The 17,946-nt window shown below is 42.9% G+C and overlaps 1 protein-coding gene across 1 annotated transcript in view; it reads right to left on the bottom strand.

Moving 5' to 3' along the window:
• Positions 1 to 3,398: 3,398 nt before the first annotated feature.
• CADM4 (cell adhesion molecule 4) overlaps positions 3,399 to 17,946 on the bottom strand; it is a 311,412-nt gene continuing 296,864 nt past the window's right edge. Inside the window, exons 7-9 of the mRNA XM_069741119.1 lie at positions 7,671 to 7,843; positions 7,224 to 7,352; positions 3,399 to 6,194 (exon numbers count right to left, since the gene is read on the bottom strand). Of these exons, the coding sequence (XP_069597220.1) occupies positions 6,085 to 6,194; positions 7,224 to 7,352; positions 7,671 to 7,843 (412 nt within the window). The 3' untranslated portion in view covers positions 3,399 to 6,084. The remainder of the gene's footprint in view (positions 6,195 to 7,223; positions 7,353 to 7,670; positions 7,844 to 17,946) is intronic.

Genomic DNA, 17,946 nt, shown 5'->3' with positions numbered 1-17,946 from the left:
GCTTAGGTATCCATGGTTATGACCAGTTAGAACTGTAACTATGAGTGGTCGTAGCCATGGATACTTAAGCTACTGCAATGCCCTGCACATGAGGTAAGCGACATAGCTAATCAGAACTATACTACATTTCTATGTCGCTTACCTCATGTGCAGGACATTGCAGTAGCTTAAGTATCCATGGCTTCGACCACTCAGTTACAGTTCTTACTGGTCATAACCATGGATACCTAAGCTACTGCAACATCCTGCACATGGGGTAAGTGATCAGGAGAGCTATACAACATTTCTATGTCACCCCATGTGCAGGGCATTAAAATACCTTAGGTATCCATGGCTATGACCACTCACAGTGACAGTTCTTACTAGTCGTAACCATGGATACCTAAGGTACTGTAATGCCCTGCACATGGAGTAAGTGACATAGAAATGTTGTACAGCTCTCCTGGTTATCTGTGTCACTTACTCCATGTGCAGGGCATTACAGTACCTTAGGTATCCATGGTTACGACTAGAAAGAACTGTCATTATATCTGTATTCGTAATCGTGGATACCCAAGCTACTGCAATGCCCTGCACATGAGGTAAGTGACATAGCTAATCAGGAAAACTCTACTACATTTCTAATTGGAGGTATTTGCTATTATTATTACGACGCCTACTAGATAATGGGATAGAATTATGTTGCTGTTCTTAGAAAATCTTGACTGTCGTCTTCTTAGAAAATCTTGACTGTCATCTTCCAAACAGTTTTCCTTTTCCCCAAAAAATAAAAATATAAAATTTCACATTTCTAATATCTTTATACGTTCTGTAACCAACATTTCACCCAATATCTTAAAAAAAAGCCGTAACACAAGGAAATAACTAAACATGAACTTTATTTTTTTTATTTATTTATTTTTTACGATTTTGTTATTAGTTTTTTTTTTTAATCTGCCCCGCTTCTTAATCAGTTGTTTGTTTTTCTATATATTTTTTTTTTTGGTACATTGTGTACAAAATTGGTGCTCTGGACAGTCTGTAAGATGACAGGAGGATGATGGAGGGGGACCAAAAAAAAGAGTGGTGGAGAGAGGAAAGAGGGGTAAATACAAGGGGGAAAAGAAAAAAAAAATACACAAAGCCCCTCCCCTGCTTAAGTCTACTAATGCCCCGCCCACACACACAACGGGGGCGGGAACAACATCCCCCTCTGCCTCTCTCCCTCCACGACCAAACCAGAACTCACATTTTCGAACGACGAAGCAGCTTTTTGGGGTTGGGACCCTCTCTGGCCGTCATGTGATGGTCCAGAGGGGGAAAGTTTTACCCTCTGTGCTGTTGTGGTCGCCCGATCTGTGGAACAGGACATTGTGCTGTTAAAAGTATATGGCTTTTAGGCCGGTTATTGGACAAGCAATTAGCCCTTTTGCTGAACGAGTGTTTTTAATTTTTTTTTTTTGGGGGGGGGGGGGGGAGAGAAGGAGGGTCTCTACCGACAGCAAAAGAGTTAAAGCGATAGGTTAAAAAAGTCAAAAGATGGCACGGTACACGTCGAGTGGGTGTGTTTTGTTTTTTTCGTGTAATGGCGGCACCCTCTGTCCCCCACCTCCAGAATCATCTATAGTTTTATTTACATATATATATTTATATATTAATTTCCCCTAGGTTCATGGCTTTTTTTTTTTTTTTAAAGGTTTTACAGTTAACGAGAAACAACAAGAAGAGACAGTGGGGGGTCGAATAAACAAATGAAAAAAAAAAATCTAAACTTTTTAAAGAAAAAATATAACACGGCACTGAGAAAGAAAAAAAAAAATCCACCCTCCCGCCCATGAAAAAAAAAAAAAAAGACAATATACACAGCCCCGTAAGTCACCAGGTAACGGTGTTACAAAGCAGTTCATTGGCTCCCAACCGTCTCATAAATATCAGGAATTCCACAGGTGTGGGATCAGACGTATCCCTGCTTTATCATTCCAACCCCCGATTAGGAGGAGCTCCGCCTACTTGACTCGATCATATCACGACCCAACCAATGGAAGCCATTCATAGGGGGTGGGAGTCCATAGCTAAAGTCAATGTGGCACCCCACGTCATCCCATCATGTCCCCCTCCCACCCATTCTGGACTCTTCTAGTAGAAAAAAAAAAGGAGGGCTGGACCTCTCATACGCACATGTCCTTTATACATCTCTAAAATAGTATTTAAATACTGGATTTCTATTTTTAATAAAGTTTTACTTTTGAAAGAGCATACTTTTTTATATATATATATATATATATATATATATATATATATATATATATATATATATATATATATATATATATATATATATATATATATATATATATATATATATATATTTTTTTTTTTTTTTTTTTTTTTCCCTAGTTATATCGAAAGTCGTAAAGTAATCTGCTTACCCTGAATTTATCTGCTTCTAACTGCTTAACTGTGGATCCTGAGCTCCCATAATACACTGCAGGATTCTTAAAGGGTTTTTTTTTTTTTTTTTTTGTTAAACCTTCATAGTTTAACTATGGTATAGTGCTAGTCAATATAAGTAACTTTGCAATTTGTTGCGTATTAAAATGTTCAACCGTTCTTGAGATATGAACAATTTGTTTCTTTTGTTTACAGCTCGTTGCCTTGGAAACAGACCACACGCTAGACTGCAGAACATGTGCAGTGCTTAACAGCTCTTTTCAATCAAGTTTGTATGCACTGGTTTGAAGCTGGCCAGGATTGCTGGAACACGCTGTAACATTCTAATCCTGGCCAGCTTCACGGCAGTACTTACAAACTAGACAGAAGCAGTGGTCGGTCGCCTAGGCAACGAGCTCTTAGCAAAAGAAAAATGTTAATATCTCAAGAACGGTGGCAAATTTTATTAAGCAGTAAATTGCAAAAGTCCTTTTTTTTACTAGCACTATCTGACAATACCATCTATGAAAATAGAAATAACCCTTTAAAGTCACTTTTGGATGTGAATGGAGAAGAAAACTGAACTGACAATCGGTACGAAACGAATAAAGCAAAGTCTATTAAATTTACTTTGGAAACCATCTGTCATCTAGGTCGATAGTAAAGATGGTTATTGCAATGTACTCCCCTCTCGATACAAAAAAATACAAATACCAAAACTATGCAGCCCCCACCCCCGTGAAAAATTCAACTCTGTGTATATATTCCCAGTAAATATTAAAGGTAAAGTGCTGTTCCTTTATTTGCTCTCAAAGAGGTTGACCAGAATTTGAAAATGGTGACTGTTTCCTACCAAAAACAGTGCCACAGCTGCTGACAGGTTGTGTGTGGTACTACAATTCGGCCTCATTCACTCAATTAAAATTGCCATTTTCTAATTCTGGACAATCCCTTTACTTTTCAAGGCTATTTTTTCCACACACATTACCCTCTGCAGTCACAAGAGAGTGATATTATGGCGGTCTTTATGATATCCCATTCGCTTGCTGCTCCCGTTAAGTAGGTCACTTGCCGTAAATTTGTAATATTTTTACCCGGTGTAAATGCCGCTGTTCTCCTGAATCCGGCGATGTTTTTCTTTTGTTCCTGTGCCTCTCTGTTCTTGAGATATGGCCTCCTCTTCTTTGTAAGTAAAGCTAGTCTTTTTTTCCAAGGGGGGTGTGGTTCTCATCTTGTCTCTGTGGGCGTGTTCTTGAGAACCACACCTCCTTAGGAAAAAACAAGATTTGCATACAGGAAAGAGGAGGTCATATCTCAGGAACAGAAAGGCGCAGGAACCAAAAAAAAAACATCGCTGGATTCAGGAGAACAGCGGCATTTATACCGGGTAAAAAAAATGCATGTTTATAGCAAGTGACAGTTCACCTTTAAGACAATGTTAAATAATTCAGTTTGATACATTCTCTAGTCACAGCAAAAGCTGCAATCAGAATAATATTGTTGTAGTTGCTCTGTTTAGAGTTATAGAGGAGTGAATAAACACCGCTATACTATCGCCATCAGATCAGCAGTGGATGAGGGCAGTCAGGTCTCCAAGGATCCGATGAGGTTAATAGTCTTCTCTCTGCACTCACCACCCCAAAAATCCCATGAAATAACCCAAGCTTTTAATAAAACAATCCAGGCGGCCCCGGCTTGTGTTCCAGATAACCATCTCTTCTATATAAAGCTTTCAGAGATGGTCACAGACTCCGTAATTACGGAGCAGGGAGGGTAAATGGCTCGTCTGTATCCTCAATGGCTACTGCCGGCTCCTATGTTGTACTGTCGACATTTTTGGGGTAAGGCTACTTTCACACTAGCGTCGGTTACCGACGTTAGCGTTGTTTGCGCCGCACAACGGGTGCAGCTGATGCAGATTTTCATCGCATCCGCTGCCCCATTGTGAGGTGCGGGGAGGAGTTCCGGCCACGCATGCGCGGTTGGAAAAAGCGGTCCGTCGGCAGCAAAAAACGTTACATGTAGCGTTTTTTGCTCCCGACGGTCCGCCAAAGCACGACGCATCTGTCGCACGATGGATGCGACGTGTGGCAATGCGTCATCAATACAAGTCTATGGGGAAAAAACGCATCCTGCAAGCACTTTTGCAGGATGCGTTTTTTCTGCAAAACAACCCATTGTGACGGATTGCAGTTAACGCTAGTGTGAAAGTAGCCTTAACCATTTCCCAGAAAAATTTTCTCTGCCTTTGGTTATTATAAGGGGTTAGCTCTGAATAGTTTTTTTTTTCTTCCTAGAAACAGCTCCTCTTGACTACAGGTTGTGTTTGGTATTGCAGCTTTCTCAATTCAATAAGGATGAGCTGCAATGCCACATACGACCTACCGACAAAGGTGGGCGCTGTTTCTACGACCTTTATTCAATTTGTGTACTGTAAATGATATCTATAACCCTGTATGTAACCCTTTCTCATGTACAGCACCATGGAATTAATGGTGCTATATAAATAAATAATAATGACCCCCGATAAGCCCTTAAATAGGTAGTAGATCCTAATAACGTCTTACAGGAACCTGGGTGACAAATGAGAATCAATAAAATAACGCGAGTCTACAGAAAACCTAAATCCAAGCATCAAAAATAAAATTGAGCAGCTTTGGGAATCCCCCAAAAATTGCCCTACCGTTTTGTGTATACAGCTCATATGCAGACCCATGTGGACAACAAACAACACTGTTGTTCACGCATTGCTTCACTCCTAGACCACATGGTGACAACCAAACACTGCGAGAGATGGGCCATCGTAGGAGCTGCGTACACAAAACGATGGGATGTCATACATGTTACCTCATTGCCTATTCCGAAAAAAAAGGATACCATTTTTTTTTTTCAAGGTATTTGGAATTGCGCTCCTGCAGGTACATTATTGGGTGCTAGTCTGGGCTTATATGGGGACGGGAGCAGCTGTAATATAAAGGAACCTTTGCCGCATCCTGGTGGGCACGAGTGGCGGGTACATCTATGCCCCATGCAGTTCCTCGAATTACTGCGGAGCCTTTAAACCTGTGACTTATAACATTTTCCCCCCAACCCTGAATCGCTCCCCTCCTCGCCGCGATGCGCTGATTTCTGCCTAATTACGGTGATTAGACCATCGTCACGCTCCCAATACCGAGCCTGTGCCGGCACAAATCAGCCAGCGCGCGTCGTTCCTCCATGCTGCCCCGTCTCCACCATTCCAGGCAACAGACGGGGAGGTTGGGAGGTTTTAGCGATGGGTCAAGGTATGTGCGTATGAACGGGCGCTCCTCCTTCGAGCCCTTCTCTCTTATTTATTTTAACCCTTTCCTATCTGAACTTTTTTGTACATAACCAACTACATTAAAAAAAATAAAAATACTTATCGTTCTTCCCATTTTCGAGACCGTCGCAGGGTTTGGTCTTGCATACATCAAGGTCAGTCCTCTAAATCGTCAATGACCCCTATCCTCCCCGCCCCCATAGTTATAAGGGGGTTCAGCATCATCTAACATGGCCGATCCCCTGGCAACTTTCTCCTTCTATGACGCCTCTATCCCGCGGCCCACCCAATAGGTAAGATACAATTAAAAAAAAAAAATTCAGGTTATTAATACTGTGTTGGGATTTTTTTTTTTTCATCTGTCTTTTTTTTTTTTAAATAAAAAACTCCTCCTTCCTCTTATGGTTTTCTCCTCCGTTTAGAAACGCTTCTCGGGCTTCTCCGTGTTCGTCTAGTCCGCTGGCTTCGTGAGTCAGGTATGAGCCTAAGAAAGAGCCACAAGCTGAAGTTAGGATGGGGCGAGGGGCTGATGTGATACTTATAGGCAGATGTCTAGGGGCATGGGGAAGACGGGGGCACCAGTCATAATCAGCCTGGGCGTAAATGTGGCCGCTGTCATGATCTGTCTGTGATCTGAGCTCAAAAGGAGCGGGATGTACACAGCCTAGAGCCGCGATCTCTAACCAAAGGGCCTCTAGCTGCTACAAAACCCAAAATACAAATATTCCCAACCAATAGTTGTAGTTCTTAATATCTGACCAATAGGTAGCCTTGTATAATTATTCCCAACCAATAGATGACGTTGTGTTATTATTCCTAGCCAATAGGTGGTGTTCTTAAGAATAACACAATGTCACCTAACGGTCAGAAATGTTCCACTTATTGGTCGACAATAACGACACAAAGCCATCTATTGGTCGGGAATATTTACACAACGCCCCCTACTGGTCAGGAATATTAATATTCCCGACCTGTAGGCCTGTTGTTAACACAAGGCTACCTGTTGGTGGGAAATAACAACACAAAGCCATCTATTGGTTGGGAACATAAACACAAGGCCACCTACTGGTTGGGAATATTAACACGAGGTCACCTGTTGGTCGAAAATATTTACAAAAGGCCACCTACTGGTTGTGAATATTGACACAAGGCCATCTACTAGTCAGGTGTACTTACACAAGGCCACTTATTGGTCAGAAATATTAACAAGGCCGCCCACTGGTCAGGAATATTAACACAAGGCCACCTGTTGGTTGGGATGTTAACATATAAGGTCACCTACTGGTCGGGAATATGATCACAAGGCCATCTGTTAGTTGGGAACATTAACACAAGGCCTCCTAATGGTCGGGCATATTGACACAAGGCCATCTGTTGATAGGGAATATTGACACACGGCCACCCATTGGTCAGAAATATTAACACAAGGCCACCTGTTGGTTTGGGAATATTAACACGAGGTCACCCACTGGTCGAAATATTAATACAATTAAAGAGGTCCACTTTTTCTTACCTTTTTGCCGGACGGAACACCAGACCATTACAATAAGGACACAAATAACGAGGAAGACCAGAAGTGCCAAAATGCCACCTATGATCGCATAAGGGACTTGTGTCTGAGCTTCAATGATCGCTCCGGGGTCTGCAGGAGAGAATAAAACGTCAGGTATGAAATTATGGCAATATGATATATCTCGTGTTTGGATAGCAATATTTAGAATCCTGGGATTTCACATGGTGAACAGCATAAGGCTGGAGGACCACAAGTCTTAGCCAAAAGTCCTCAGGCACCAGCCCAACAGATAAACTGTCCAGAAGGGCTCTGCATGCCTTGCTGACCCTTCCTTTATAATCCTCATCCTTTGTCTATATGCGCAGTTACATCCTATACAAAGATTAATTCCTGCCAACATCCATTTTATCCTCAACAACCCCCACTGGCATCATGCCCACTACTCACCGTACACAACCAGAACATATTGGTCAGAGGAACGGCCATGCTTGTTGGAGACCTGGCAGGTGTAGGTTCCATTGTCTTGCAGGCTGAGAGATGGAAAGGTCAGGAGCTCACCCTGGACCTGTGCTCGTTCCGGTAACGTATCATTAAGACGGCTCCAGACGATGTCATCCGGCCTGAGAGGATGAGAATGTGTCTATTGTCAGTAACGCTCTGATTCCAACAAAGTGATATACTAGGCCCTGACCTGAGAGCGGAGAGAGGTGGTGGGGCGCACATGGGTGATGTTTATGCTACATGTGTCCCAACAGAGTAACATATTTTAAGTTGCTCAGGTGAAACCACTCATCACGGGAGATCTTGATCAAAACCAAAAGGCAAGGAAAGTGCCATTGCTTGTGGCTCCTAGCGTGCCCATAGACAGCGAGTGCAGTTCTGGTTGGCCTATCCAATGGATATATTGTCACACAGACACATATAACACAAACAACTCCCAACAGAGTAACACAATTTTTTTTTTGTAAGCTGGTCATTTGGCACGGCTTGTTTTGGAATATCTCGAGCCAAGAGAAAATACAAGGAAGGTAGCATCTGTGGCTCCTTACGTGCCCTAGGGGGCACAGCTCCTGTTGGCCTACCTCCCAACTCATGGCTATTCAGCTGTGGGATATCTATAACTTTTTGCAGGACCAAAGATGCAGTTTTACTATAGCCTGGGACCTACAGGTTGGAGGCCACTGCTCCACCTCATGGACGGTGGATAAATATCCAGGAACCATCCAAGGGCCGGGCCATCCTGCAGATATTGGACGGATAGTCTAACAAGCACCTGACCCTCCTGACCTGGAGTAGAGGTCACCAGAAGAGGTCACCATGTTGGTTTCTGCTATGAACCACTCTTCTTTACAGATGCCCTTTTGCACAGACGTCAGTAATCCCCAACGTACACAAGTGATGGAGTATATGTTTTTCCTCCATTAGTTGGCGAGTTCTCGCCCTTCGGACTCTTCCTAAGGAGCCATCAAGAATATAACCTTCTGGTTCAAGACACAATCCACATAGGGAATTATATTTCTTAGACTAAAAAAAAATGGCAACAACTGGAATTTTTTTTATCTCTACATCAAATAAATACTAGTCATTGAGATTTTATCAATAATTCCCATCATTCGCAGCCCCGCACACCTCCATGTCCCAAACCGCCGCCTGATTATAGATGCTTTGCTGATCATCGCTATTAACGCCACATATCCTGGGGCTTTGTTGCGGCAGATCGCTCATGGTATTGATTTCTGTACTGTGGGGGGTAAAGCTACGGACGCTTCCAGCGAATACATTTCATGGACCGACCTCTCCATCGAATGCAGCTGCATAATTTATGAGCCATTTTATATATTTACTGCAGGTTGGCGGGTGACGTGGGTTGGAGTTTTGTGTTCCAGAACTGTACTTCACAATGACAGATAATGGCTGCATGTCATGGAAGTCATATCTTTCAAGTATCTCACCATGTCAATTAATCTTGTATACTCAAGTACTCATGTCATGTCCCAATAGCTTTTAGGTCTAGTGTACAAAAAAAAGGTAGGAATACCTACATGACGGCCCACACACCTCCGAGGCCGAGCAATGCAAACGCCTTATTTTATGGTTAACACCATACCTCCCAGCTCTGAAGGACAAGATACTGGGACACTTTCTGCTACACACAGACCATGCATTGGAACTTTTTAATTTTTTATGCTGTTCCACACCCTTGACCCCCTCCTAGTGTTTCCTATTTTATGGACTCCACATAGTATGATTTCCCAGAGAGGCCCGCACAAAGTATGATGTCCCAGAGACGCCCGCACACAGTATGATGTCCCATAGACGCCCGCACACAGTATGATGTCCCAGAGAGGCCCGCACACAGTATGATGTCCCAGAGAGGCCCGCACACAGTATGATGTCCCAGAGAGGCCCGCACACAGTATGATGTCCCAGAGAGGCCCGCACACAGTATGATGTCCCAGAGAGGCCCGCACACAGTATGATGTCCCAGAGAGGCCCGCACACAGTATGATGTCCCATAAGGCCAGCACACAGTATGATGTCCCAGAGACGCCTGCACACAGTATGATGTCCCATAGAGACCCGCACACAGTATGATGTCCCAGAGACGCCCGCACACAGTATGATGTCCCAGAGAGGCCCGCACACAGTATGATGTCCCAGAGACGCCCGCACACAGTATGATGTCCCAGAGACGCCCGCACACAGTATGATGTCCCCGAGAGGCCCGCACACAGTATGATGTCCCAGAGACGCCCGCACACAGTATGATGTCCCAGAGACGCCCGCACACAGTATGATGTCCCAGAGAGGCCCGCACACAGTATGATGTCCCAGAGACGCCCGCACACAGTATGATGTCCCAGAGACGCCCGCACACAGTATGATGTCCCAGAGACGCCCGCACACAGTGTGATGTCCCAGACGCCCGCACACAGTGTGATGTCCCAGAGAGGCCCGCACACAGTATGATGTCCCAGAGACGCCCGCACACTGTATGATGTCCCAGAGAGGCCCGCACACAGTACGATGTCCCAGAGAGGCCCACACACAGTATGATGTCCCAGAGAGGCCCGCACACAGTATGATGTCCCAGAGAGGCCCGCACACAGTGTGATGTCCCAGAGAGGCCCGCACACTGTATGATGTCCCAGAGAGGCCCGCACACAGTACGATGTCCCAGAGATGCCCGCACACAGTATGATGTCCCATAGAGACCCGCACACAGTATGATGTCACAGAGATGCCCGCACACAGTGTGATGTCCCAGAGATGCCCGCACACAGTATGATGTCCCATAGAGACCCGCACACAGTATGATGTCACAGAGATGCCCGCACACAGTGTGATGTCCCAGAGAGGCCCGCACACAGTATGATGTCCCAGAGAGGCCCGCACACAGTATGATGTCCCAGAGACGCCCGCACACTGTATGATGTCCCAGAGAGGCCCGCACACAGTACGATGTCCCAGAGATGCCCGCACACAGTATGATGTCCCATAGAGACCCGCACACAGTATGATGTCACAGAGATGCCCGCACACAGTGTGATGTCCCAGAGATGCCCGCACACAGTATGATGTCCCATAGAGACCCGCACACAGTATGATGTCACAGAGATGCCCGCACACAGTGTGATGTCCCAGAGAGGCCCGCACACAGTATGATGTCCCAGAGAGGCCCGCACACAGTATGATGTCCCAGAGACACCGGCACACAGTATGATGTCACAGAGAGGCCCGCACACAGTATGATGGCCCTGAGATTACCGTACAATGTATGATGCCCCAGAAATGCTCGCACACAGTAGGATGTCCCCTAGCAATACACATTATGAAGCCCCGACAGTGCCCACCCAACATCATCTCGTACTCTCATCAAATTGTAGCAGAGCATTAAATGGTTACTCTCCAAAAAATAAGTTATTGCCCATCAGTAGGATAGAGGATAATTTGCTGCTTGCAGCGGGTAAAGACCACTGGGACCATCATTGATCCGAAAATTGGGTCTTGGGAAACATCCCAAATGGAGTGGAGGGCTCTATTCATTGTCTATGGGGCCGTCAAGGGCTATTTCCAGCAGTCCAATAGACTGCACATGCCCACCTCTGCTCCATTCAGGATGAGGCGGCCGAGCCTTTATCTCAGGATAATTGGCGTTTCCAGTAATAGGACATAACCAATGGACAGGAGATAACTATTTGTTGGGAATAGCCCTTTAGCCTGAATAATAACCCATTAAGATGCTAGACAGGCGCACTCAGTGTCAGTGTGCTGCTCGTAAGTCGTCATATAAATGTATTTGTTTGTTTATTCTATATTTAGTTGGATCTTAAAATGAATGTTCTAGTTTCGCGTAGCTTCCATAATGTGCTCTACCTGGAGGAAAACTTTCATTCTTCTAGTGAACTGTCCCTCCCACAAGTCAGCTTAATTAGAAAATATGAATTTTTATTTCCAGAAGACTGGCACCTCACATGGGTATAATGGACTGTAACCACTGGGGCTTCCCAAGCGACTGCCACGCTGCGCCACATGCACCGGAGATTCACAGCTTATATTGTGCAGCGGTGCAAGATCACAACAGCTCCAGGATATGGACGTCTCATCTAGATGCCTCGCTGCCGAAACACTTGCCAAAGGCCGTCGGTGGCAGCTCGGCTGTATATTGGATGAATTTACATGTCTAATTAGGAAAAGCTTCCGAAAGGCAAACTTAAAAGCACTTACTATTTCACCTTTTGGTTAGTCAGGCAGGACATGGACAGGAAAATATTACAGGATGACAGTTATGGGCCCACACTCCAGTTAAGAAAAGCTGATACATATGCTGCTGTGAGAAAAGGTGCTTTAAATAATCGGGGGGAAAAAGTGTCCCCCCCCCCCCCAAATAAAACAAAGAAACAAACAGCTCCTTCCTGGCTACAGCCCAAATAAAAGAATAAGAGACCCCCTTATTTTGTTCTAACCTCAGATGTCTTTATATAGGACTAGCTGAAGAGCCCGGCGTTGCCTGGGCATAGTAAATATCTGTGGTTAGTTATAGCACCTCACGTTTTTTATTTTCCCTTCATGCCTCTCATTTTCTCCCTTACACCTCATATTTTCCCCCTCACTCCTCTCATCCCCCCTAACACTTGTCATTTCGACCTCACATCTGTCATTTTCCGATCACTCCACTATTTTCCCTCACTCCTCTCATTTTGCACTCACACCTTTTCATTTTCACCTCACACCCCTCATTTTCACCTCAGTATATACATGTTTGTCATCTCCCTTATATATAGTATACACCTGTATGTCTTCTCTTGTATATAGTATATACCTGTATGTCATCTCCCCTGTAAATAGTATATACCTGCTGTATGTCATCTCCTGTATATTGTATATACCCATGTGTCATCTCCTCCTGTATATATTATATACCTGTATGTCATCTCTTCTGTATATAGTATATACCTGTATGTCATCTCCTCCTATATATAGTATATGCCTGTATGTCATCTCCTTGTTTATAGTATATACCTGTGTGTCATCTCCCCTGTATATAGTATATACCTGTATGTCATCTCCTGTATACAGTATATACGTGTGTCATCTCCTGTATATAGTATATACCTGTGTGTTATCTCCACTGTATATAGTATATACATGTGTCATCACCCCTGTATATAGTATGTACCTGTATGTCATCTCCCCTGTATATAGTATATACCAGGTTGTCATCTCCTCCTGTATATAGTATACACCTGTATGTCATCTCCTCCTGTATATAGTATATACATGTGTTATCTCCTCCTGTATATAGTATATACCTGTAAGTCATCTCCTCCTGTATATAGTATACACCTGTATGTCATCTCCTCCTGTATATAGTATATACATGTTATCTCCTCCTGTATATAGTATATACCTGTCTGTCATCTCCTCCTGTATATAGTATATACCTGTCTGTCATCTGCTCCTGTATATAGTATATACATGTGTCATCTGCTCCTGTATATAGTATATACCTGTGTGTCATCTCCTCCTGTATATAGTATATACCTGTGTGTCATCTCCTCCTGTATATAGTATACATCTGTGTGTCATCTCCTCCTGTATTAGACCGCGTTCACACGTTATTTGGTCAGTATTTTTACCTCGTGTCAAGTTGTGTGTGGCGACATGCATGTAGCGACATGCATGTAGCGACTTTTGTGAGATGAGTTTTGTGTGGCGACATGCGTGTAGCAACTTTTTGTGTGTTGAGTTGCATGTGACAGGTTAGTGTAGCAAGTTGTGTGCAGCAAGTTTTGCGCATGGCGAGTTTTATGTGTGGTGCGTTTTGAGTATGTGCAAGTTTTGTGTGAGGCAACTTTTGCATGTGTAAGAAACAGCGAATTTCAGACCACCAGGGGCGGAGAAGACCATTGTGAAGGTCAACCTGACCTCCATGACAACAGGTAAAAAATATCATATGTTTACAGTGCACAAAAGGAGTATGCTACATTTCTGTAATTAATTTAAATAAATTTTACGTATAGTAGTTATATTCTTGTACATAGGAGCAGTATTATAGTAGTTATATTCTTGTACATAGGGGCAGTATTATAGTAGTTATATTCTTGTACATAGGGGCAGTATTATAGTAGTTATATTCCTGTACATAGGAGCAGTATTATAGTAGTTATATTCTTGTACATAGGAGCAGTATTACTGTATAGTAGTTATATTCTTGTACATAGGGGCAGTATTATAGTAGTTATATTCTTGTACATAGGAGCAGTATTATAGTAGTTATATTCTTGTATATAGGGGCAGTATTATAGTAGTTATATTCCTGTACATAGGGGCAGTGTTATAGTAGTTATATTCCTGTACATAGGAGCAGTATTATAGTAGTTATATTCTTGTACATAGCAGCAGTATTATAGTAGTTATATTCTTGTACATAGGGGCAGTATTATAGTAGTTATACTCTTGTACATAGAGGGCAGTATTATAGTAGTTATATTCTTGTACATAGCAGCAGTATTATAGTAGTTATATTCTTGTACATAGGGGCAGTATTATAGTAGTTATATTCTTGTACATAGGAGCAGTATTATAGTAGTTATATTCTTGTACATAGCAGCAGTATTATAGTAGTTATACTCTTGTACATAGAGGGCAGTATTATAGTAGTTATATTCTTGTACATAGGAGCAGTATTATAGTAGTTATATTCTTGTACATAGGAGCAGTATTATAGTAGTTATATTCTTGTACATAGGGGCAGTATTATAGTAGTTATATTCTTGTATATAGGGGCAGTATTATAGTAGTTATACTCTTGTACATAGAGGGCAGTATTATAGTAGTTATATTCTTGTACATAGGAGCAGTATTATAGTAGTTATATTCTTGTATATAGGAGCAGTATTATAGTAGTTATATTCTTGTACATAGGAGCAGTATTATAGTAGTTATATTCTTGTACATAGGGGCAGTATTATAGTAGTTATATTCTTGTACATAGGAGCAGTATTATAGTAGTTATATTCTTGTACATAGGGGCAGTATTATAGTAGTTATATTCTTGTATAGAGCACGCAGTAGTATATTAGGGGTTTTTTGCACACAGGTGGGGAATATGATAGTTGTATTCATGTTCTGCCTCTAATAGAAAATAGGCCCGCTTTTCCCTTCTTTTACACCTTATAACTATATCATGAAACAACTTGATAAACTCTGGACCCAGGTTGTGGAGCAAAGCTTTCCCTTACACCAGACACAATGCGTCTCCACAATAGCTCAGCATTACTTAATAAACGCTATTCTTGTATCACACAGCTTAATACACTCTGCTATATGAGATAGAGGACGGAGAAGAAATGCCGCCTTTGCCCATACTGCTTAACAACCTTGGTAATAGCATAATACAGCTTAACAACTTCAGTCATTGTGTGGAGCCTTTTAACAACCCCTCTCTGACAGCACAGCGCTGCCTAATAAACTCTGTCCTATAGCTGCGAATAACCGGAGCCGTTACCCGCCAGTGTTTGAAGGGCAAATACTGCAACTTAGCTTTAAATCACGATATCTCAACAAAAACAGGCGAGCGGCACAATCACCATAGTGGCAAGGGAAGAGACTGATTCCTCTGCCTGTCCTGCCACTGTGAGAGCAGCCACCACTAGGGGGAGCTCACTGCATACAGGATTCTATTGCATTCAACACAACCAGTATTTAGCTCCCTCTAGTGGTGGCTGCCGGCAGCCAAAGTTATATAATTTGTCAAGTCAGAAAACAGAGAAGCCTCTATACAGATATATCATGAAATAAAGCAGAGGACATTAAATTTAAAGGGGTTGTCAAGGCTTAGTGAAGCCTTTGCCCAAAGTCAGTGTTGTATAGCATATATGGGATTGGAGCATAAAAGGAACAGATGGATGAAGCATCGCTGCAGAATGAGGCAGAGCTTGTCAATCAGGAATCAGGTGCATTTTGGAAGTGAACATAACAAGACCGAGGTTAGGAAAAGTCTGAATGAAGCAACATACTGATTCTAAGTACTCCCAATTTATTTATATATCTTCTTATGTTATGTTTAATCATGGATACTGATCACGACAAAGACTGTGTATATAGAAAAAAAACATCTGATATCTTGTACATTTCAATACAGGCTACAAGCCTGAAACCAGACATATACATCCTGATCTGTATAAATGACTTTTCAGCAATGTAATTATCATTACATAATTACAATGAAATGTAACAGATATATTTATATATTAGATATTCACATCAGGTGATGTCACAGCTCACCTCCTCCTCTTGTACAATGACTGATAACACCTCTATATACAGTAGATAACCCAGGATCCACCATTCACAATAGGTGATGTCACAGCTCACCTCCTCCTCCTGTACAATGACTGATAACACCTCTATATACAGTAGATAACACAGGATCCACCATTCACAATAGGTGATATCACAGCTCACCTCCTCCTGTACAATGACTGATAACACCTCTATATACAGTAGATAACACAGGATCCACCATTCACAATAGGTAATGTCACAGCTCACCTCCTCCTGTTCAATGACTGATAACACCTCTATATACAGTAGATAACCCAGGATCCACCATTCACAATAGGTGATGTCACAGCTCACCTCCTCCTCCTGTACAATGACTGATAACACCTCTATATACAGTAGATAACACAGGATCCACCATTCACAATAGGTGATATCACAGCTCACCTCCTCCTGTACAATGACTGATAACTCCTCTATATACAGTAGATAACACAGGATCCACCATTCACAATAGGTGATGTCACAGCTCACCTCCTCTCCCTCCTGTACAATGACTGATAACATCTCTATATACAGTAGATAACACAGGATCTACCATTCACAATAGGTAATGTCACAGCTCACCTCCTCCTCCTCATGTACAATGACTGATAACATCACTATATACAGTAGGTAACACAGGATCCACAATCCACAATAGGTGATGTCACAGCTCACCTCCTGCTCCCTAATTTATACAACAGGTAATTTCCTTTAGCGGGTAATTAAATGTAGATTTAAATCTATCGCCCCCTATTGGCCTTATTATCATGTAATATGTGAATTTTTTTTCTTGTATTAGAATCATTTATTTTCCAGTACATAAATACCCCTTACCTCCTCACCTTCCCCCAAATCTTTTAATTATTACATTTACTGCAGGTCGTCAAGGAAAGAACCTGGTGATGAGTGATGCAGTCTGCGCCTACCGCACTATTACATGTGCTTGAATTTCGTTCATTTTGTTATTTTGTCAATAATATTCTTAAATTTTTCATAAAAATGTGCCCAGAGGGGGGCAGTGTTTCAATAAAAAGTCCCATCAAGCCCTGACAGCTGGCACTTTCCTACTTCTTCGATTAACATATCAGAAATTAAGATTGAAGTTTTTCACTTCCAACTTTAAAAATGTGAAAAACAGCAGCAGTCGCCGCCACAATACGGATCTTTTGTTTTTTTTCCACTTTGGAGAGCAGATATGGGAAAAGCATGCTGACCCAGTGAAGTGCGGCGGCCGCTGCATACGGGGAAGCAGCTGGGGAGAATTAGCGACGTGAGAAAATGGCCATTTGTGATACAACTGGCGCCGTCTCTTCTTCCCCCAGAACAAAGGACGGCAAATGTGTTTGCATTGAGTTCAGACAAAGAGCGTTAAATGGCGAGGTGACCGCCCGACACAGAGGAGGCGACTGAAGAATGTTTTGCCGGATGGATTGCTTTACAGCCGCGGTCTTCTCCTCGGCTCGCTAATAACTCATCCCGCGGTTGCATTTAACTTTTGGACATAATAGCATCTAATTCCGCCATATAACAATGGCGTGGCGGGGGCACGGGGCAGCGGTCGTGCCAAGCTATACGCCGCTCAGAAGAAGCAATCACAGAACGTACAGTGGATAGCGGATCGCCAGGATTTTCTCCCAAGCTATACCAGAGTCATAAGGAGGGGCCCATCTGCCACGTAGGAAGACCCCAGCTGTGTGGCTCTAGTGAGAAAGAATGGCCGTGGTTTTGAGGGGGTCGCCATTTTAAGACACCTGTAATAGCAGCGTCGTATGATGTCTAAATAATACCGCAATATTGTGCTCAAAAGGGGTTGACATCCTCACAACCGAAAAAGCACAGCTCCATACACTGTGTAATGGTCGTACTCATCATTTCAATAGGAGCGGAGCTG

Source organism: Ranitomeya imitator, chromosome 10 (genome assembly GCF_032444005.1).
Source record: "Ranitomeya imitator isolate aRanImi1 chromosome 10, aRanImi1.pri, whole genome shotgun sequence".
Lineage (NCBI taxonomy): Eukaryota > Metazoa > Chordata > Amphibia > Anura > Dendrobatidae > Ranitomeya > Ranitomeya imitator.
This window is presented reverse-complemented; position numbering and strand designations above follow the sequence as displayed.